General features: G+C 39.3%; 1 protein-coding gene across 2 annotated transcripts; it reads right to left on the reverse strand.

Moving 5' to 3' along the window:
* Positions 1-1,501: 1,501 nt before the first annotated feature.
* fam193a (family with sequence similarity 193 member A) lies at positions 1,502-21,233 on the reverse strand. 2 transcript variants are annotated; one of them, XM_041982844.1, is made up of 23 exons: positions 20,848-21,233; positions 19,656-19,730; positions 16,277-16,519; positions 13,329-13,504; positions 13,059-13,226; positions 12,535-12,781; positions 12,242-12,366; positions 11,894-12,041; positions 11,708-11,782; positions 11,534-11,608; positions 11,334-11,446; positions 10,186-10,428; positions 9,845-10,001; positions 9,546-9,692; positions 8,845-9,123; positions 8,292-8,514; positions 7,916-8,212; positions 6,020-6,302; positions 5,719-5,905; positions 5,333-5,572; positions 4,243-5,137; positions 2,391-2,472; positions 1,502-1,996 (listed from the first exon to the last, which is right to left on the reverse strand). In XM_041982844.1, the coding sequence occupies exons 1-23, from the start codon at positions 21,067-21,069 to the stop codon at positions 1,903-1,905; spliced, it is 4,794 nt and encodes a 1,597-aa protein (XP_041838778.1). In that variant the 5' UTR covers positions 21,070-21,233; the 3' UTR covers positions 1,502-1,902. The 2 variants fall into 2 exon arrangements, with proteins under 2 accessions (XP_041838778.1, XP_041838777.1); XM_041982843.1 differs by having other exon boundaries at positions 7,868-8,212.
* Positions 21,234-21,955: the final 722 nt, after the last annotated feature.

The following is a 21,955-nucleotide window of genomic DNA, read 5'->3' on the forward strand; positions in this document are numbered from 1 at the left end:
AATTGTATCTTAAAAGTGCCTTGAGATTACTTGCTGTGAAGTAGCCCTATATAAATTAAAATGAATTGTGCTGATCTAGCAGTCTGTTCCTGCTCATGTTTCAATATTATCACCAACTCTGAGCCAGGCAAGCAGATTTTAAAGTCCCATTGTATGATAGGTCAAATGTCAGAATTCTGCTTCCAGTTTCTCTAAAAGTGCTTGTGGGGCCAGTAGTTGTTTAACATCTTGGGAGTTGGCATGTTACCCTTCACTGTGAAGTGTGTGCCTTACTTTATCAACTGAAACCTCAGTGCCTGCAGCCACAAGGTCTCTCTGAAAGTCTGTAGCAGTCACTGGGGTTTTTATTCACCTGTCTTCTTGGAAATCTGGTTGCAGTTAAGAATTTTCTTTCACACCCAGGTTGTGTGGCAACTACGTTTAATTTGAAATTTATCTAATGGATAGCCCCTTGAGATGCAACATCTTGTTTTCACTGAGCTTACAACTTAACATTTCAACCGCATCAATAGAAGTATTGAGTGTATTGTCATTATTATATTCTGTCCCTTGCTATTGCAAAGGGAGGGATGTCCTCTCTTCTTTCTAGGGTATTCGATTGTCTGCCATATTGCTAAATGCAGTGAAGTTCACTGTGTGGATATGAACTTCATCAGAAGGTACTCTGAAAGTTTGGAATCGCTAAAGTTTACAGGCCACTTGTAAAGGTTGCTGCTGTGAGGTTGAATACAGTTAGCTACTTTCAGCTTTTTATGCTAAATGCTGGAATTGGAGAAGATAATAGTCATATCAATTATACTGAGCTTTTTTTTTATAATGCCCCTTGTAATCTAGTACTAAACAGAAGTATCACACATTTGACAATGAACCTAACATGCAGTATGAGGTCAACTGTATTTCTTAAAATGAATGCTAAGAGTGTATGTCCTTTGAGAATTTTTACTGTGCATAGAAAATAAAATTTGACACAAGACACATAATCCTGCCATACTACTGTATTCCATCTTTCAAAAAAGAAAGACAAGATTTAATATTACTTAACAATATGTTAAAAGTAGCCAGTTTGGCTTCAATGTTAATACAATATACACTCTATGACAGATTTATAGTGTGAGTATTGTTCTTTTTCAATTTCATTCTGAAAGTATTCTGATACAAGCTGGCTACAGGTCAAAAATAAAGAAAACAAAAACTGTAACTGATACACTTTTACTCCGTTTGTTAAACAGAACTTAAAAACCAAAAAAAGAACATTGTCAAGTATTACGGCTTCCTCCTTTCTGTGAAATACAGTGGAGGTGGAGGGGGCAGGGGGAAGTGGAAACCAGCTAACCGAGCCCATTCCCTTGTCAATCACGTGAATGAGATGCCGTGCTAGGAACAACGGGATAGTAAGTCACAATATCTCAAATACAGCTTTTAATTCATTACACTTTTCATTTTTTGGAGTTTCCATTGTCTTTTTTTAAATTTATTCTTCTTTTTTTTTTTTAAAAAAAAAAAAGGAAACCATCCAGACATATTAAGCATCTTTTGACTACAGCTTAGCCAGTGTAAGAAAATCCTTTCTGACCATGGCTTATTCAGTCAAGAGAAATGCTCAACTCAGACTAAACGCACACAAGCACGCAAGGAAAATTAATCAGATGTAAAGTAGCATTCTGTGATTCTTTTTGTGTCATGTCATTTCAGTTTTGCAGGTGGATCAGTCCAGATGGATCTGTGTTGTAACCACACACAGGGACAAAAACAAAGCAAGGCAGCGTGGGCGTGATTTGGGCACAGCAGGGAAAAAGTTGTGGGAGGACAAGTGGTAGAGGTAAAAGGACAGGGATGGAGGGTTGGGGTGGGTTTGTATAGTTGTTAAGGTTCTCATTTTTGTCCTGACAGTTACCAACACCCTCAATGTGCAGCAAATGTAGCTTTCTTCAAGCTAAAGTTTGACCAATTGATGGAAAGCCGTTGACGGTTCTGCCGGGCAGAGTCCAAGCAAAATCTGAAACAAAGAAAACAAAAAAAAAAAAACAGTTTAAACCACCACACATCCACCACATTAGCTTTATTTTTAAAGTGGTAGGTTCAGCGTTTGCATCCTATGGCTTAAAAGACATATTTAAAACATTTTTCCTTTTAGAATCAACTGGAAAAAAAAAAAAGTTTATGTCTGCAGTGTAAACGTGTTTGCTGTTCCCAATTTCAACTTTGTCAATTCCGGAGAAGAACAATATTTTAAATCGCATTACTATGAACTGGAAAAGTTTGAATCAATGGAAACTACTTGTAACTGAATCTCCTGCAAAGTCTGTGTACGGCTGAACAAGAGGGGAAACATGTCTAAAATTCCATCAGCAGACTTGCTTGGCCAGTTTGTGTAACCACAACAGACGTACCTTTTGAAATACTCCACCTCCCTCTCTGTCTCATCCATTTCAGTGCTATCCAGGTCAATGTCTTTGGGCAAGAACACGTCATCTAAAAACAAAACAAAAAGACAATTTTTAAAAAAATAAACTCAGTAGTAAAACTACCAGGAAATACTTTTCCTGCTTAAACTTGTTTATGTCATATTTCTTATGGTGTTGAGGTATCAAGATTCAATATAATTTTACTGGTTCCAGTCCTGCTCCTCATCACACTTGCTCATGGAATTCAAGGGCTTGAAACAACTACTACAAATACAGTGAGGAAATGGATTAAAATTTGGTCAGTTAAGCTTGTATTTTCATTTCCCCTCACATGAAGTGTCTTTGCAGAAACATCAGTACATGTATACTAGGGAGGTAAAAGTTACTTTTTCTTTTTAAATAATTAACTGTGCCTGGGATCTAAAATATTCATCTAAATATTAGTTTTTATTGTCTTTGAATGAAAATAAAAATCATGTTGAAAAATAAATTATGCTCAGGCTGTCCATCACCACAACTGATCTAAAGATTCAGAATATTTTGATGCAGTAAGGCCCAGCTATGTTTAGAGCTCAACTAGGTATTTTAGTTGTATTTTTCAACTTGTACTGCATTATCAAAGCACGAAGGAGAACTGACTTCTTGACTAAATTATGTCTATATCTGCTTCGACAAGCGATATGCCCCCATTCAACTTTTTACTGGTGAATGACTTTGCTACTTTCTGGATCACAGACCAATAGAACTGAAGAAAAAGTCAGCGATAATTGGTAGCTTCGTGGCTCTTTACCGAGCGGTAACCTCTGGCGGTGAAATGTGAAGCCTATGCAGAAGTGCAAAAAATTGCAGTTCACCCCTCATTCGCTAGGGGCTGGCTCCAAAACAGAGCAAATCCCCATAGACTCCCATGTTAAAAAAGCCAACTGCAGCAGAAATAAACATGTTTACAGCCTGGTACAAAAAAACATTTTAGGATTAACAGGTCAAGTTTACCTTCATGACAACTGTAAGGGGGGTGAACTCATCCGTTTGGATGTTATTTAATCTTGAAATTTGGCATAATTAGGAGCGTGTCCTTTTGATTGACATGTATCTTTGATTGGCATGTATCCAATATGCAGCATGAAGGGAGAGTGCAGCACAAATGCGGTTTTTAGCCGGCTAACAGTGCGCCTTAGCTTTAGCCCGCCTACCTTCATTAGTCGGTTAGCTCCCATTAGAACAGAGTTGGCTCAGTTAGCTCTTAGCTACAGGCAGCTCTGAGTTTGATAGATGTCAATCATCCACGCTCACAGCCCCCTCTCAGCTTCACCACTTGCCCATTTTTGTATTTTCCGGGAGCGACGGCAGGCGTGACGCTGCCAAGATGGCGACGGTGGGAACCGCCCGACGAGCTTCACTTTTGCTCTTCAGAAACCTACGGGTGACGTCACGGAGGCTCCGTCCATCTTTTATATACAGTCTATGCTCTTTACACATATTTCGAATTCTGCAAAGTCTTATTTTTTTATATGCATGAAATGCAAACCATATGTTGTGTTTGATCTCTTAACATGATTCTAACATGTTAACATGTGTTTTAAAAGTACAGTTTAATTAGCAAAATAATTCAATGTTTTCTAATATCATGTAAAAGTAATTAGCTTAACACTCCTTTTATAATAGACTGATTCAACAGGGAAAGAGTGATTTACTCTTCCTGGTTTTCAAGGTGATTGAAAAACACTGGGATTAAACTTGCACTGTCAGCAGAAATAAAATGTAGTGTCAACTTTGACAGGACTAGTTACCACACACCTACATGTTCTGAAATTAACTGTGTTCTAATTATACCAACCGATTGAGCTGTTCATCTTCTCCCCCTTTTTCTTCTTGCTCTTCTTAGCCTTGCCTTTGGGCTGCGGTGACTCTGCACTGGGGGGTTTGCCATTCTGCTGCATTTGCTCAGACTGTGAGGCCGGAGGGGGAGAGGGGGAGGAGTTTGACACAGGGGGACTTGTCCTGTCATCCTTTATTTGGGTGAGAGGTTGTTGTTGTTGCTGCCTTTTTCCACTGACACTTCTGCAAGTACTTCTTTCCTCCCTGCGTGGTTCAGTGGTCAGGAGAGAAGCGAGGGCCTCAGCAGGCCTGATTCGCATTGCTTTGGTGTCTGTTGTAGTAGTAGGAGTGGTTCCATTAGTCATCTTTGCAGTCTCATCAGAGCTTTTGGGTAACTCCAGGGGTCTCTTTACAGCAGCCTCAGAAGTAGCCACCTTCACAGATTGCTTGGCCTTTACCTTACTACTGACTTCAAGAGGAGATGTGCCATTGTGGAGGGTAATTGGGGAGGTGGAGACATTGGTCTCATTAGAAAGCCCCTTTTCAATAGGGCGTTTTGGGCTGTGCTGTGAGTTGGGTTGAGATAGTGGCTCAAATTTAGGTTCTTTCTGGTCAGGGAGGCGAATGAGGGTTTGAAGCAACTGTGACTTTCCATTCTGAAGATTATCTAGGACGTTCTGAGCTGTCTGTTTGAGGGGTTGTGGGTTGTTTTGAGGGGGTGCAGTGTTTTCCTTGACTTTCTCTTTCTTTTTCTTCTTAGCAGCACGATGTTGCTGCAGCTCCTGCAGCCGTAGCAGTTCCTTTTGAAGCGCTGCCTCTTCCTCTTCCTGCCGCTGTCGTCGTTGTTGTTCTTCCAACAGCTGTTGCTCCTCCCTTTCACGAGCCTCTGCCTCCAGACGAGCCTTCTCCTCCATCTGAAGAACATATATGAAACAACAGATGGCTTCAACACAAATGTTATAATTTTCAAATAACAGAACAACCCTCCACCCTGTCCTAGCCTTTGTGCATGCTAGAAGTTATGAGAAGTGATCAACATTAGGTTGATGTAAACTGGAGGCTACTGATTATTCTAAAAAGGACTAAATCAATGAGGAGAGATAAATTACCTTCTTTTGTTTGTGCCTCGCTCGCTTGGCTGCCTTGGAACTGGAAGTAGGTTTACTGTCTGCACTGTTAATGAACTGAACCAGGTCCTCCACTCGCCTGTGGTCCTCCACCCCTCCATCTCTTTCTATTATTGGTTGCTGGTCCTCACGCTTTGGCTGTTCCTCTTTCCGCTTTGTCAGACGCAAGCGCAGCTTCTCCCGCATTTCTGCATAGTTTCTACTGGTAGGAGCAGCTGGTGGCTGGAAATCATACAGACAATGTCAGTTAATGAAGATTTGCATTAATGATTTTCCAGGTGCAGCGTGGTATTTTACATTCTGATGCTATAAAACGAAAAAGCAGCAGTATTGACAAAGGTGAACATGGAAACATCGGTGACTCTTACCCCTCCATGCCCAAAGAATTCACAGTAGCAGCAATCACAGTACTTTCCTTCCTTCTGGTTGGTTGAAGTGGAGGTGGAGGAACTGTGCTCAGAGCAGCTGTCTTCATCCTGACTCTCCTCCCCATCATATGGCTGATGTTCATATGACCCATTACCTTCACAGCGGTGGCCTTCACAATCAGGATCACTGACAAAAATATCATGTTTAAAAACAAATACTATAAACACCTGCATTAAAATGACATTATTCCCTTTTTTCCTGCATCACAAAGAAATTAAAAGTCTGAGTTTATAGTCGTACCTGCAGACACTAGGGGGGGCACTGAGAGGACCATCTGCCGAGGGGGCCGGAGGTTCTGCAGGTGGGAGGCATAGACCCTGCTGGGACTCCACAAAGTCTGGAGCCTGAGTGGCCATCTTTGGAAAGGGCTGTGAACTCATTGTGGGGAGGTGTGTGGTAGGTGCTGGGGGTAGGGCAGGGCCCGACAGTGGGGGGAGAGAAGTCAGTCCTGTGGAGCCGTTTCTAGGGATGGCTGACGCGAGTTGCCTGTGGTCCTCTTTACCTAGACTGTGAAATACATCATCTAGAGAAGACACACAATTATAAAATTTATTTTAGTCTGTTAATCAACTTTAATAAAACACAACCCCCTTGAAGTCTACTTCAGATTGTTTTTATATTAGTGGAAATACATGCTTAATAACAGTTACATTTTTCTTATTACTAGAAAGATGGAAAAACTGAGATACTGAAAGAGATGATGTGTGGTGGAAATATGAAAAAAGACCAAGGTGGCATTTCTTCTAACTCCAGTTGTATGATGAGAAAAGCTAATGCACTACAGTTCCAATGCAATGTGCTGACTACGCTGCTTGGCTCACAGGTAAAACATCTACATATTTTGAATAGATATGAATCAACACAATCTTCTTTCAGAATACATTTTAAATCAGAAACTGAGTAAATGTTCTAGTTTTTACTTTCTGAGGAGAATTCAGTTATTCAGTTTTACTATTCTACAAGCACACGAGAGGGGGTTAAGGACTAATGAAGGTTTTATTAGTTATGTTTGTATTCTTTCAGCAGAAGATGGAGCTTGTTGAAGCATCCTACATAGAGGAATCGATTTTGACCCTATAACATGGAAATTAAATTTTTCTGTATTGTTCAACATTATGCTTTATTTTAAGAATCTTTTTTTTTAAAAAATGAAAAACAGGAATGAATTACTCAGTGGACTCCCAAAAATATCTGAAACCACAATGTACAAATATACTAGAGCTGAACACAAACTATATACTCATGATAATTTTGACTAATAACTAAAAATCCCTTGCAAACCAAAGCTTCTCTAAAGCTTCATATAAGTTTAAAATCATACCACAGAGAACACTATAAATAGAATAAAACAAAAATAGTCCCTTTCTATCATGTCTTATGACCCACAGGAAGTATGTGGTAGAGTGTATGTGTGGTGTGAAGAGATACCCACTTGCTTGCATTTCACACACTGATGCTAATTTTGATGTGTTAATAATGTTTTTGTGCTGAGACCTTTCAGAATCAAAGTTAAACTTGTATATCATATTAGTCATTTCTGTATTTTAAAAAAATTCCAGGCTTGCGCTACATGGACTCACACAAAGGGTCAACAAGCGGAACAGAAGTAGCAGGTCTACCAATGCTTCCAAAGGGGTTGTGTGGAGGTGTGTGAAGATATGGACATTTTCATTTGTGCTTTCAAAGGTATTGTGTTTTATTTCTCTTGACTGCTTTGTTCTTTAACAGTAGTTTCACTTCTTCATTACGACACTGCTGTAAGGCTGAATGCAGCGTCTGCAAACAGTAATTGTTTGGCCTTAAGCTTCCATCCCAAATTCTTTCATATCTGAATTAAAAATTACAAGAGAAACCAATTACCTAAAAATGACTCCAAAGAACTAAATGATTACCTTGATGAAGTCAGGCTATTAATGAATGCATCATATTGTTCTTTAAGAGTACACTTTACTTTCCTTAATGTTTTTTAAAAGAAGATGTCACATTTAAATGTCTGTATGTTTGACAACTGTATACGTGATTACCAATTTAGTCACAAGAAAACTTAATCAGTACAAACCTAACCACTACTCCTACTTCCTATATTACCTATAGAGTTGGGTCTTTTAGATGCAAGGTGGATGGGTGGGTTATTACTTGACTGGACAGTGGTGGCAGTGCAGGACACAGAGGATGTGGCGGCAGAGGTGGCCATTACTACGCGGCTGGTTTCCATGAAGGCATCCTGGAAATTGTAGAGACACTTCTTCTTGGCACCAGTCTTCTTCGGCTCTTTAGCTTCAGAAGAGGAGCATGACGACGACGATGATAACGATGATGACAATGAGGATGACGGGGTTAGAGGTGTGGGCAGTGGGGGATGCTCCCCTTGGGGGGCAATGGAGGACGTTGGTGGAAGGGGCACATCAGTGAGGGGTGGTCCAAGCATGTCACCTGTGAATTTCCACAGAAACAAAATGATTATTTTGACAGCTTTTGATTTAGTTGTTTTTGCCGTTGTCGGGTGGCTCACCTGGCAGGCACTCAGGCAACAACATAGATGGATTCCAGCTCTTCATCACAGCAGCATCCCACAGATTCTCAAACTTGAGAGAGAGGCACTGAAGTGAGTTATTCCAGTCACCTGCTCCACCTGTACCACCAAAGCAGTTCTGGTATACGTGTTCTGGTACTGATGTACTGAAGGCTGGCTGCTTGGCTGCTGAGTGGTTTGATGTAGGGTTTGGGGGAAGAGGCTTAAGGAAGAAAATGTTGTCATTTAGTGGGAATTATGACAGGAACAGGTTTAGGTTGACATACAATTCAGCTCTGGTTTGCTTTTGGGTTTTTCTAGATTAACTTCAGTCTGTCCCCTCCTAAGCATAGGAATTACAGTGACAGTAAGCGAAACTAAAATACAACTAAGCTTAATTTTTATTCCTGGAACCTTAAAGAAAATCCCCAGTGATAAGGAAATGAAAAAAAATTCCCTTAAAGAATTATTTTTTTATACAACAGTCAATCACCAGGAAGAAATCAATCTATAAGAAGCTGCTTAGATACTTTGGCTAAATAAATATCCTCACCTTGTTGTGTGTGAGAGGAGGACTGGGTGGGTAGAGTGTAGGCTGGAGTAGGGGCCGGGAGAAGTTGTGTAAGGGCATGTGGCCGTGGATGTGTGGGTACAAGTGGAGGGCAGGGTGTGTGGGGGGAGTCTTGTTGTCTGTGAAGAAATGGTGTCCCACAGCAGGGGGAGGCACAGCGTGGAGCCGACTGGGTGAAAGACATGTGGCAGGACCCAGGGTGGAGGAGCTGGGGTCATTGTTGCACACATGGCACTCGCAGGCATGCTGGACCTGTTCTACCTGAGGGTGGTCAATATATATTCAAAACAAATGAACCAGTATTCTGAAGAGTGTGAAATAGTTTTCCCTAATGTAAATGATTAAATAATAATAAGAATAAATTAGTGTGCATTTCCCTTTAAAATTAATATGAACATTGATACACAAAGGGTATTTCAATGCCACTGTACAGGCATATGCCACCGCAAATCCCAGCTTGTGGTCTCCAAAACAGGTGTGCTTTCTGTCTGAAGGGATTATGGCAAGATGAAAGTAATATTAGCTTCTCCCTTATGTTTCCAAAACTTGCTGGAAAATCTTGTCAAAAACTGACTGCTACAAGTTCCAGTCTAACCACACTTTAATGACTGTACACAAGCAATTGTTTCAATTACAAAGAATTGAGAAAAAAAAAAAAAACACTATTCTAGGTGTTACAATACCTGTTGGTGGTTGTAAGAGGGAGGAGGACTGTTAGTCTTTCCTGAGGAAAGCTCTTCCTGGAGGCCTGGGGGCTCTCCGCCAGCCTCACCATTAGTTTCCTCCTCATCACCTTCCGATGAACTACTGCTGCTGGTAATGTGAGGGGACTGGACCGGAAAATGAGAAGTAATTGAGTAATGGGTGAGGAACAGTACATTTCCCAAACTACCAGTAACCGACTCATAAAGATTAGCAGTTTCGTCATCCAGAAACTCAGCAGAGAAATTCACTACTAATCTTGGGCAAGTAGATAACTCACCCCTGCCTTCAGTGCCATGTTTTCACCCTCCCCGTTGATGTTATTATGAAGGCCGTTAACAGCAGCGGTCACAATATTGTTTTCCTCATAACTGCTGATAGGGTAGATGTCCCCGAACTTATTGGACAATGGAGGCACTTCGTCGTCATCACTAATACTAATAAAAAAGAAAGAAATATGTAGTCATCTTAAAAGGAGAGTAAAGGTTATAACTGTTGTCAGAAGTAAATGGTTATATTAATTTAGTCTCACAACATTTAAAACAGCTGAGATTAATCACTTATTTTCAAAGGTCTGCACAAAGTTAATAACAATTTTAGGAAAATGAGTGGATAACATACAAAGTGCTAGCATCTCCTTCAGGCAGTATTAGCCTTGGATGCTGCTGAATGGTGATGGGAGAACTGGAGTTGGACCCAGATGCTGAACTGCCAGAGGAGAGGCTGGGAGGATGCACTTCTGCCAGGTAGTCCCGGGATTGTTCACCCTGCAAGGGTAGCTTGATGTGGAGGTCCTCAGCGATGGGTGAATCCATAATGCCACATGTCAGGATGTGGGAGAGACTGCAGTCATCACATGTGCATCTGTTGGAAGAAGTTATTGATTCTGATTAATTCAGCAAGAACTACGACAGCATTGTGTCAGGGTCCTTTGTATTCGTGACAATACAAAGTCAAATCAGCTAACAGTCTAGTAAATTAGGTGCTAATAAATTAAATACTTTGATAAAACAAGAGCGATGTTGCATATGTTGAAATACTTTTATAGGGTGACTTTCCCACTCTCTATAATGGAAATAATTATTGCTGAGGGTTCAAAATATCCATTTATAAGCGTATCAGATTTCCAATAACCTAATTAAGATGTCACACTCAAAAGAACATTAACATGTAAACAGCATTTTAATTTGAGTTTTTTTAATTAAACCAGAAAATTTTTTGTTTATTTTAGTAATTTTATTTAACACATATAAAACTTAGTTGGACTATTATAATATTTCAGAGTTGTTGTGACTTTTGTTAAACATGTTGCGTTACAGCACATCTCGGACTCCAACAGTTGGTGCAGAGCAGGAGAGCTGAGAGGGGAGCTTGGGTAATGTGTGTTTGACATGACATGAATAAAAATTAGTGTTTGTAAATGCTGTTAATTTAGAAGGACAACTTAAATTTGAAAGTAAAGTATTATCTGACACACTGAAATCAACCTGCAAATTTACTGTCATTAATTAAAGACTAAAGCAGTATTAAAATAATAAAATTGGTTATATTTTGATTTATTGCATATAAAATATTTGTTATATGGTTTTCCATATTATGCTGCTGGACCTGAGTACAAAATTCATTCTTGAATGTCAACATGTCGAATGACAGATAAAATTAACTCTGAATATGTCTGACATATGTCAGGTATGTCTGAATTTTACTGCACAGAAGATGACAAAATGCTCCACCAGCCAATGACACAACAGTCAAATTTAAAAACATACCTTCTTCTATAATTACAGTTTGGACAGTCTGGGATACTAAGACGAGATGAAAGCATTCTCATCGTGTCTGTGAAGTTGCTATCTCCGGTGGATGACTTTTTACTGTTGGGTAACTAAAAACAAAACAACAAAAAAGGCTCAAGAGCATGCAAAGGAAATTTCAAATCCCCTACAAGTGTCAGATTCTTGTAATGTTGTACCTGGTCTTCTATAAACCTCCTCTGCTTAAAGAATTCCCAATCCTCCTTCAGCATTCGCTGTTTTGTCTTTAAAGTCTGGAAATGGACAGAAAATGAAAGCAAGACAAACTTTCAAACTTGAATCAAACACAGAAAGAGAAGTAAAAATATTCAGACATAACTTTGAACTCTTACATTTTTGCTGATCAAGGACTTATGTGGTTCTGTTCTTTGGTTGGTGAGAGTCTGACCCTCCACCTTAAAAAGCAGCTACAAAGAAAGATTTATATTAATAGCACCTAAAATTTCATCTGTACAAAACATCATTTTTATACAAAAATACTCAAATTTTGTGAAGCATTTTTTCTTAACTATGAATACCTGTTCATCTACATAGTCATCAATCCTCTTCTCACACTCCTGCCACTCAGCAGCCACTGTAGCCATCTCCTGCTGCAGCTGCTGGTAGCTCTCTAACAAGGTCTGGTACATATCTTCATTATATGAATCATGAGAGTCTGTACCATGTCTAGAAATAAAAAAATAATAAAAAAAGCTGAGTAAATGTCTGGAAGAGAGTATGACACCGAACTTTATTAACGATGAGGGAACATTGCATTTGAACGATTAAAACAGTATGTGCAATTTTCTACATAAATACAGCTAAACAAAATCTTGATGCCAGCATGCCATACCACAGCTTGCATTTTTAAAGAAAAACACTCTTACTTCAGCTGTGCAATGAGTGCTGGTAAACTGCTGTGCAAGATCGGTTCAGAGAAAACCAGATTTTCAAAAAGGTGCTTGTTGTGCAGCTCCCATGTCACCTGAAATTTCTGGAGGTGATCATTCTCCTGAAAAAAAAAGGGGACCAAAGAAAGGTAAGTAGAAAAATATTAGAATTACAACCAAAACAGTAAGAGGAAATAAAGGTTAATATGGTGTTGTATCACACTGAAGATGTTGTTTTATTTGTGACTTAACACAACTTATTATATCTGACACAGCAATCATAAACTAACCAGGGTGAACAGGAAGCTGCTGATGGTGCGTGCAGCTTGGCAGAGGGCGTTATACTCTTCTAGCAGCAGGGAGATGAACTGGTGGGCCTGAGGAGGACCCTGGGCTGCAGCTACAGTCCCTGACAGTCCTGTAGTCTTAGAGCCTGCAGAAAGGTGCTTCAGCAGCCGCACTTTCACCTCCAAGACATATTCTCGAGCCTGCTGCTCCAACCGCTGGTAAAGCTGATATGGATCTTTTACACAAAGTCTACGGGAGGAAAAAAAAACAACATTTAACTTTAAACAATTTTAAAAATGCTAAAAATAAATCCAAAAAGACCTAAAACCAAATGACAATTTTATATCTGTCTCATGAGATGACACCATAAGCAGGCAGGAGCTGAATTTTGCTGATAAGTTATTCAAAGCCTTTCAAGCCTCTTAGAGTTTGTTACTTGTGTTCACAGGGTTTTGTATAGCTCAACAGAGACCTCTAGTGGAGAAACACATACTCAACGGGAAAAGAAAAAAGATTTTTATGATACCTGTCCACCAGCTCCTTTATGCCCTCTTTGTCTCTTTCGACGGGCTGGTCATGGTCATCTGCCAGTGATGTTCCTGTCTGCCGGTAAATACAGCGCACCAGATAGCGAACCTCAGACCAGTGGTTCTGTAGCTGCTGTGACTCCCGCTCCGACTCAGCAGAAATCTCCCTGTAAGTATCATAAATTTACAAAACCTTGACATAAACTCACCAAGAATTGTCTTCCTTCAATCAAGATAAATCTACTTCCACCTAATTAATCTGAACTGACCGTCTCTCATTGCAGGCTTCACAGCTGCAAACTGTATCAGAAGGCATTGGTGAAGTAAGGTCTGGAGCAGGGAGCATGGGTAGTGTAGGCGCAGCATTGGTCAGTCTGTCTGCCATGGCCGTTTCCCGTCCTGGGTTTCCATTACCCCCTGGCATGTGCAAAAGAAAGTCCTGACTCTGTGGGGGGGAATCAAACACTGGCCACTTTAGTATGCAATGTAAGGTAAATGTGTCACATTTAACCATTCAGGTTTATTTTTAAGTACACTCCCACCAGTTTATGAAGGTTCATACAAAGCTCACTAAGTAGTAAGTAGTTTGCAAAGTACATTTTCTGCAGCTGCTCTATGATGTTTTCAAATATTTTAACCATCAGGGTCTCAAGTTCAGTAAATATCCTCCTTTAATTAGGATGCAATCAAACAATACATTTATGAAAACACCAAACCAGAGAACAACATCTAAGGCAATAATAATTTCCAACAGGAAACAGATCCACAAAAACAACCCTTTAAGAATACGAGAGAAATGTAGATCTATAGATAACAATGATGTAACAACAATAAGTCTCCTGACATTTATAATGTAGCTTTTTATGCACAAAGTTACACAAACATGAGACACAAATTTGTGCCATTGATTTCTTCACGGAGGTGCCCATCTTCAGTTCTCCTTTAGCTAAGACACCAACAAAAGAACCAAAACAACCAAGAGCAGCCCACAGTTCAGTTTGATATATTCATATTCCTGAAACATGAATCTACAGAAGCTGAGAAAAGCAATGTACAAAAGCCTGTCCAGACCCTGACCTACATCAAAATTTCTGGGGAAGTTCTGCTGGGTGCCAATGCAGCTACTGCCCAGCGAGATGCTTAATGGGGGCAGCTACGATGGAATCTGTAAATTTGTAAGGAGCACCAGCATCTTCTACTGGTTCTCAGTAGTAGACCAGAAAGACAGAGAAATGACCTTAAAGAAAAAGTCACAATTTGAGAATTTTAAGTTATATTGAAAAAGATCTTAAGCCATTAGCATCAACGACATCTGCTGAATACACAGATGTTTATGTTTTGTTTTTCCTCAAATATACTGTCCACTATGTTGTGTTTATGGCTGGTTAAAATCACCCCTCACCTCCTGACTTAAAGACAAAAATCTGGGGTCAAACATAAAGGGAGTTCTTGAGAGTTGGGATGGACGCACTAAGCGCTCTAAAAGAATTTGGAAGAAAACTGTAAGGCCCGATGAAATGATGGTTACATTAGGGAAAAGAAGACTAAAATACCTATGTTTTGATGATTATTTGTATATTTACATGAAAAACTGGGCACAAAAAAAGTTTGGGGATTTTTTTATAATAATTTTCAGGCCCTAAATGCAGCATGTGTGACATCGCTGCACTGTAGCGTGAAAGGCAAAATCTCACATTTTCATTAAGTACCAAATATACCAAAATGACATTTCAGACACAAACATTTTGAAATTTTGTGACCAGTTTAAACTTTAAATGACATTTTTACTTGTTAGGTATTTCTGAGTTATAGGACTCCAAAGAAGCTGGTTTTTGTCGCAAAAAAAAAAAAAAAACTCCTCCCCCAATCAAACATACATTTTTTCTTTAAGCTTTGTAATGTGTTATTTGCTAAAATTCATGATGGAAACGCAACAGGCTTAAGTATTGCATTAAGTGTGAGTAATAGTAATCTGGGTGCCTTAATGCCTTTGGCAAAGATACCCAAAATTAGCAAAGAATGAGTACTTACTGCCTCTAAAGAAAGATCTGATAATAATGGGTAGAAAATATGACTAAAACATCTACTCTTTTATGCCTGCATTAACTATACATCATTGTTATTCCAATTTATTCCAACTGAGAAAACAGTTTACACAAAGAATTAAAAAGGGTACAAATGTGAGGCTCTGTCATTTAAAAATTGTCAAGGGTGAAGTGCTGTTAATAATTAACAGCTTTAATAATTACCTCCTTTAATCACAACCCAGATGACAAAGTGATGCTGAATGTCAATGAAAAAACACTTTGTTTAATGTGGCTTTTCTACAGCTGTAGTAGCGTTTCAGTGTTGTCCCCACAGAGGTGCAAGCTGAGCGCATATCATGGGCAGTTCAACATACAAAAAGGCTCTTTATATGGAGAGCCATTGGTCTTCACACATGAGCCTTTTTCATACAGCATGCTCAAGGCAGGACTGAGACACATTCATTTAACCAGCACCGCCTTGTTTTAAAGGTATGGTTGATATGCTGCTGAAACAGCAGCAGACGTTGCTACAGTGTGACAGAACCAAATGGACCTGTGTAAGAGTCAGCCAGAACAGAAGAACATGCCACTCTAACCAAAAACACTGCTCTCAAGCAGCAGATTTTGATATGACAACACATTTAGAAAGCGCTATATAGAGTTATATCTCTCTTTGATCAGCACGAACAAGCAAACGGGAACAGTGAAAGTTTAAAGAAAAAGGCTGTTGTGTTCTCTATTAATGAAATAAATTATAGAATATTTACAATATTTACATGTTTTAAGTGTATGTGATACAGATGTACTTGGTCCATTAGAATATTCTGTTCATGAAACAAAGCAGATATTTGGGCTGGAAGCAGTTATTTAGTTGGCCAAACCAAAGCAGACTTGAAGCACTAAATTTCCAGTCAGACCATCATTGCTGTCTCTTTACAGCAACAGCTGTTGCTCATGGTGGCTGCATGTGTTTTGGCTACTCAATGTAAAAACAAGAAGAGCCAAGTGAGCTGCATCAACCATTGAACGACTAACAACAGCTGTGTGAGTGCACATAGGGCGAATATGATGAACAAATGGCTTAAAAAGAGTAGATTCCTACCAATGTAGCCTATTTACTACAGCAACTTTTGGTTGTCTCAAACTTCAGCTTCAACATTTTGAAACCTCGACAAAACCAGTTGACTTACCCCTAATGACTGTTCAAGAGTAGTACGTCGGTCCTCCTTCTCCACTGTGCGTCTGCAATCAGAACATACCCACAGAGGCAGCTGGAGTGGATTGGGTGTGTTGGCAGGCTGTGCCGTACCATTCTGGCCTGTGATGCCTGCCTCTGAAGGCACAATGTTGTCTTTACGCTCACATCGGCACAAGAGGCAGCGATCACCAGCGGTGTAAGGGGCCCGCTGATTCAAGCCAAACGTGAATGGAGTCTGTGGTGGGCACACAGGTGGAAACATAGTGAAAAATGTGCAACGAGGTAAAAGAAAACTACTAATAAAGTGACAATATAAACAAAATAATAGGAATAGTCTGAGGTAGCAAAGCAGTTTGTTTTAATATTTTGTTAAGGGAATTAAAATTAACAAATTGTAGCTCTATTTTTCTAATATTTTCATTTTTTTACTAGCTATCAAAATTTAAGAAAATTTAAACTGAGTCAAAAAACTGGTTTCTACTGTGGACTGTTTCTGATATACATCAAGTATAAGTTTACGTTTGCACTTCCTCCCACTCCCATTTAAATAGAATATGTAGTTTTAAGTTGAATTAATAATAATAATAATAATAATAATAATAATAATAATAATAATAATAGTAATCAGTGTCAGCATGCAGAGTATGAGGAATGAGGAGTGATCAGGGACGAGTGTGATCGTGCAAATGCGACCATGTCTTTATGGAGGCTAAAGGCAGACTAGGGCGACCCAGAGACCCCAACGATCAGCAGCACTCCTAGAGCACGAACCCAAGCCACCCCACCACGAAGATGACCCCGGACCCACCCAGAGGGTGGTAGAGGAAGGCCAGAGCCCCCCGTGGTCTTGGGGCACAGGCCCCGGCGGGCCAAGATCGTCAGCCGCTGACCCCGTCAGGCATCGGCCATCCAGAGCGGCCAGAGCGACAACCTACATACAGAGTAAGGCTTGTCCAGGCCTTGTCCATTCTCATGTCCATAAAAATCCAAATGTTTCCAAATCCTCACCTTCAAACCTAATGAGTAAATTTTATGCTCAGTAACAGTGGCTGAAAGGCTACCTGCTGGCTTCTTTATTTCTGTTGTTTACTGTTCGCCACCCGGACACTTTTTCACCCCTTTATTATGTCCGGGACAGGGATCTACCGGCAGACAGGAATACTTTTATGTTCCTGACATTTAATTATTATGCAAAATAATCAATTTTAAACATTTATGAATCGTAATGAAATGGCACGTGTCACATAGATTAAATTCGATTAAACAGTGAATCGGCCCACCATGCAGCAGCGGTTTAGTCTGACTGAATCATCAATACACCGAAAATCAGAGCAGCAATTCAGAATGCTGCTCAATTTTTTTCACCAATGCCAACATGTTTTGATGTACTCCAGAAATCAGAATGGGCAAGCCAATTCAAGTATTTTTATTTATTTTTCAATACATAGTCAATACGAAAAAAAAAAAGATTCCAGTACAAATATCATCTTCAATATTTTATACTTGTCTGTTTTTTAGTTGTTTTTTTTGTTTGTTTGTTTGTTTTTGGAAGAAGAAGAAGAAGAAGAGGAAGAGGAAGAGGAAGAAGAAGAAGAAGGAGGAGGAGGAGGAGGAGGAGGAGGAGGAGGAGGAGGAGGAGGAGGAGGAGGAGGAGAAGAAGAAGAAGAAGAAGAAGAAGAAGAAGAAGAAGAAGAAGAAGAAGAAGAAGAAGAAGAAGAAGAAGAAGAAGAAGAAGAAGAAGAAGAAGAATATGAGACACTACATGACAGGGTGGGATGAGCCAGCTGGCAATCTGGAACAAGGTAATTAGCTGTTTGCTAATGTTGTAAAGCTGAAAAGTCAAAAGTGTTTGAGCAGAGTCAATGGTGAGCAGCTGCAGCCTGGCAAGTGGTAGAGACAAAGGTGGGGCTAATCTGCATATTCATAGATCTGTGCATGTAAAATAAGCCAATTTCAGGCATTGAGGGATTTTAATGGAGAATTCTAAATGTGCAATTTTGTAAAACATAACTTAGTTTTTCTAAGGTTTGACTGGTACCAAGAGTGGAAATTAAATTACAAAAGCAACCAGGTGATATGCCAAAGACAGGCTGCAAAAAAAAATAATAATAATAATAATAATTTTAGCAATTAAAAACATTATCACCATGTCTAGAATAAGATTATTTATAAATAAGCATTTATTAAGTTTTTTTAGGCATATGTTAATATTATTCAAAAGAATAATGTGCCATGCTATCCATGTATTTACGGCTATGCTTTATGGCAATGTTTTGATCATTTTTACTTAATATAGCAAAATGGAACAAAAGTAAAACAATAAATGAAAATGACAGAATAATAGGATTTCAAGTTAAAATTCTGAGTGTGCTTCCTAATCCAGTGTACTCAATTTTATATCTCGAAGTTTGAAGTTACATTATGAAATGGGACATGGCTTTAAAAGATTAAACTCTTTGTGGCATTCAGGGAAGTTCAATGACACCTGCAGATATAGACTCTACCTCCATTTGCATGACTGTGGAACAAGCTAACAAACGTTATCAGATCACAGGCATCATTCCTTTACTCCAACTACCTCCTGAGGACTCAAATACTTTGACAACACCTCTTCTGAAAACACTACCTCACCTAACTTGAACTTATTTTGCTCTTCTGTAACATCTCTACTTTTATTCTTCCCTTTACGTACCTACAGCTTAGATCAGGATTTCTTACTGTAGCACAGCTTGAATGTTACCTCTCATTTGTGAGTTGATTTGAATAGAAGGGTGCTAAATGACTATCATTCATACATTAATTTTCTAAACCATCCATTGATTCCATTTTCTATACCGAATAGTCCAATACAGTATCGAGCAGAAGCTGGAGCCTATCCCAGCAATTAGGCGACAGTCAGGGTACAACCTGGACAGGTCACCAGTTCATCACAGCGCAACACAGAGAGACAAACTACCGCTCACACTCAGGGTGCGGTGCTAACCACCAAACCATGGTGTAGCCCGCTAAATGACTAAACGTATATATATTGTTTTGCCTAAAATCGATAAGATATTATTTCAACATATGAGTTTGATAAGTGGTCAAACTTGTTATTTTTTAATACAAGGCAGAAATTCTAGCTTGGGTTAATTTAGAAATGTCATTCAATAGTCTGTCCAGCAAAGTGGCTTCTTTGCTTTGTTTACAGTTATGTTGTTTACAGTACTCTCACTATTGTCTGCAGCACAACATGGAAGATGCATCACAACTAAGCAGATGGTGATGCAAACTTAAGTCTGTCTTCATTGTAAGTTGATTCAAGAATCTTTTTGCTGCCTAAACACTGGTATCCCTACCACAAATACAGTGTCAGCCGGTTGCAAATTTACCTGAAGGACTCCAGAGAAGTCAGCATTCACTGGTCCTTCCGTAAACTGTGGAGCAACACTGTTGTTCAGTTTGACCTGAAGGGAAAAAAGCAATTTAATGTGTATGGATGCCAACTAGACACATGTGTGACACACTGAATCTCAAAAAAAGTAGTTTATCAAACTTAATTGTTTGCTGGGATTAATAACTTTGCTGTGGATGTTATACTAATTGATGTATGTGTTCAATACATTCAGGCTTGTATATGCTAGAGACACAAGCTCAAACTACTATAAAGGAATAATCCAAGTCTTTTTACAACTACAAAAATGTGCTGTCAAATAATGTAATGTAATCAATCAAATGTAATCAACTGTAATACAGTTGGTGGCAAACTAACACCACACATTTGAAACTTATTGTGAGCAAAAACAGGACATTTTGCGTGCATCACAAACATATTTTCTCATTGACACGAGACGTAGTCCTCTATAATACAGCACGATTTATTAAGGCTGATTTTGTGACATAACTGTCTCAACAACGCTGTCAAGATGAGATTGTTGTAGTGTTTACCTTCTATTTGCTTGGATAACTATGGTTACTTTGGTGATTAAATAAATAAAACCTACTTTAACTTAAACTTGGATCCAAAATTTAAACAGGAAGGTCAGCACGTAAAAACACACGAAAACTATGGAATTTAAGTTAATACTGTTAGCATTAGCTAGCATTATTGTTTCTCCAAGAGCAAGTAGCCTGTACGCCACCTGTGAGGAACCTAATGATACTTCCAAGTAATCTTGGCTTTGACACCGTAATCTCCACCTACACGGAGTGCAGTAGCTCAAAATAATGCTTCCAGGTGTCCAACTTGTTGTCGATGCAGCTATGATCTCCTAACTTAAGCTAACGATAGTGGACAGTGTTCGGACAAGAAAGTTATCTTAATGTTTACGGCAGCTTGTCATAAAACAATAAAATCAGTTTAACTGCTAAGCTATACTACTTGCTAACTGGCACTGTATTACCAGGTATAATGACTACAATGGGCTGTAATTAAGCCAATTACTTGCTACGTTGCATTTCTTACCAAGCTAACTGCCTTCCCTCATCAGTCTCGGGCCCAAATCTGATGTGTCGTTGATAACACCGCTAGCTAGTCAACCCTAGTCTTGACATTCTCTGGATAACATTGTGTGTAAACCTTACCTCTCCGTTTAAGCCCGTGATGGATCCTATATTCCCGTTGCCAGTATTACCAGATGTTAAAAAACTGACGACAGAGGCAGGTGTTGATGTCCCCGCACAGCCTAGGGCCGGAGCGACACCGGCCTTGCCACTGCTAGTATTGCAGACAGCACTGCAGCTACTGCCACCGCCCCGCTTGTTCTTCCTGCGTTTAGCCCCCCGTTTAGCATCGGTTGGACTCATTTTTCTCACAAAAGAAGCGAGACAACTTGCCGTCCAGACTTGGCAGAGTCTGAAATGGAATGCCTTGTGTGATCACTCAGGTGTAAGTCCTTGATAATGACTCAGAGACTCCCAAAACGACAGACACCCTGTCCCATCAAAGTGCAAGCCGACTTCATAGATTCCAATATGGCCTCTGGCCGGACTGCTTCAACCAAGCTCAGTTTGCGTCGTTACGCAAGCATGCGTGCCCCACCCATGTGATTATGGGAAATTGAGTTTACCATGTAGACTCACTGATGCTACAAGACATCTATAATATAGGCTTTATTACAGATATCTATGAATGCAACATACTGAAATACATTTTTAATCAACTAAGGTACAAATGTGTAGATGAAGTTTGAAATTTGAAAAGTTTGAAAAGATATAACGAGATAGAGATAACGATAACGAGAAAGAGATAGAGTTTGGCATGTTGCTGTCATAGACTGTACATAGGTTGCTGTACAAAAGCCATTTACATGAGAAAATAATGGTATTTTACAAGTCACAACAACAGGTTTCTCCCAAAAAAAAGTTTTTTAGAAAACACACCATTTGACAAAGAAAACATTTCAGAAACACACACACACACACACACAAACAACAGAAAATACATCATTTCACAAGGCACAAAAATTCTATCAGTATACACTGCGACCAGAAATAATTACATTCTTTGTTTATTGTTTATTTGAATTAATTTATTACCAACAAAAACAATATAATGTGTGTGTGCTCAACTAAAAAACCTTTAAAACTTTGACATATATAATCCAAGACTCCAGCATAACAACCAAAATGGTTTGCGCTCATAAGAAAGTTTATGACTACTTTAATATTGCAACAACAACCACTATTGCAC

This window comes from Melanotaenia boesemani, chromosome 4 (genome assembly GCF_017639745.1).
Source record: "Melanotaenia boesemani isolate fMelBoe1 chromosome 4, fMelBoe1.pri, whole genome shotgun sequence".
Classification (NCBI taxonomy): domain Eukaryota; kingdom Metazoa; phylum Chordata; class Actinopteri; order Atheriniformes; family Melanotaeniidae; genus Melanotaenia; species Melanotaenia boesemani.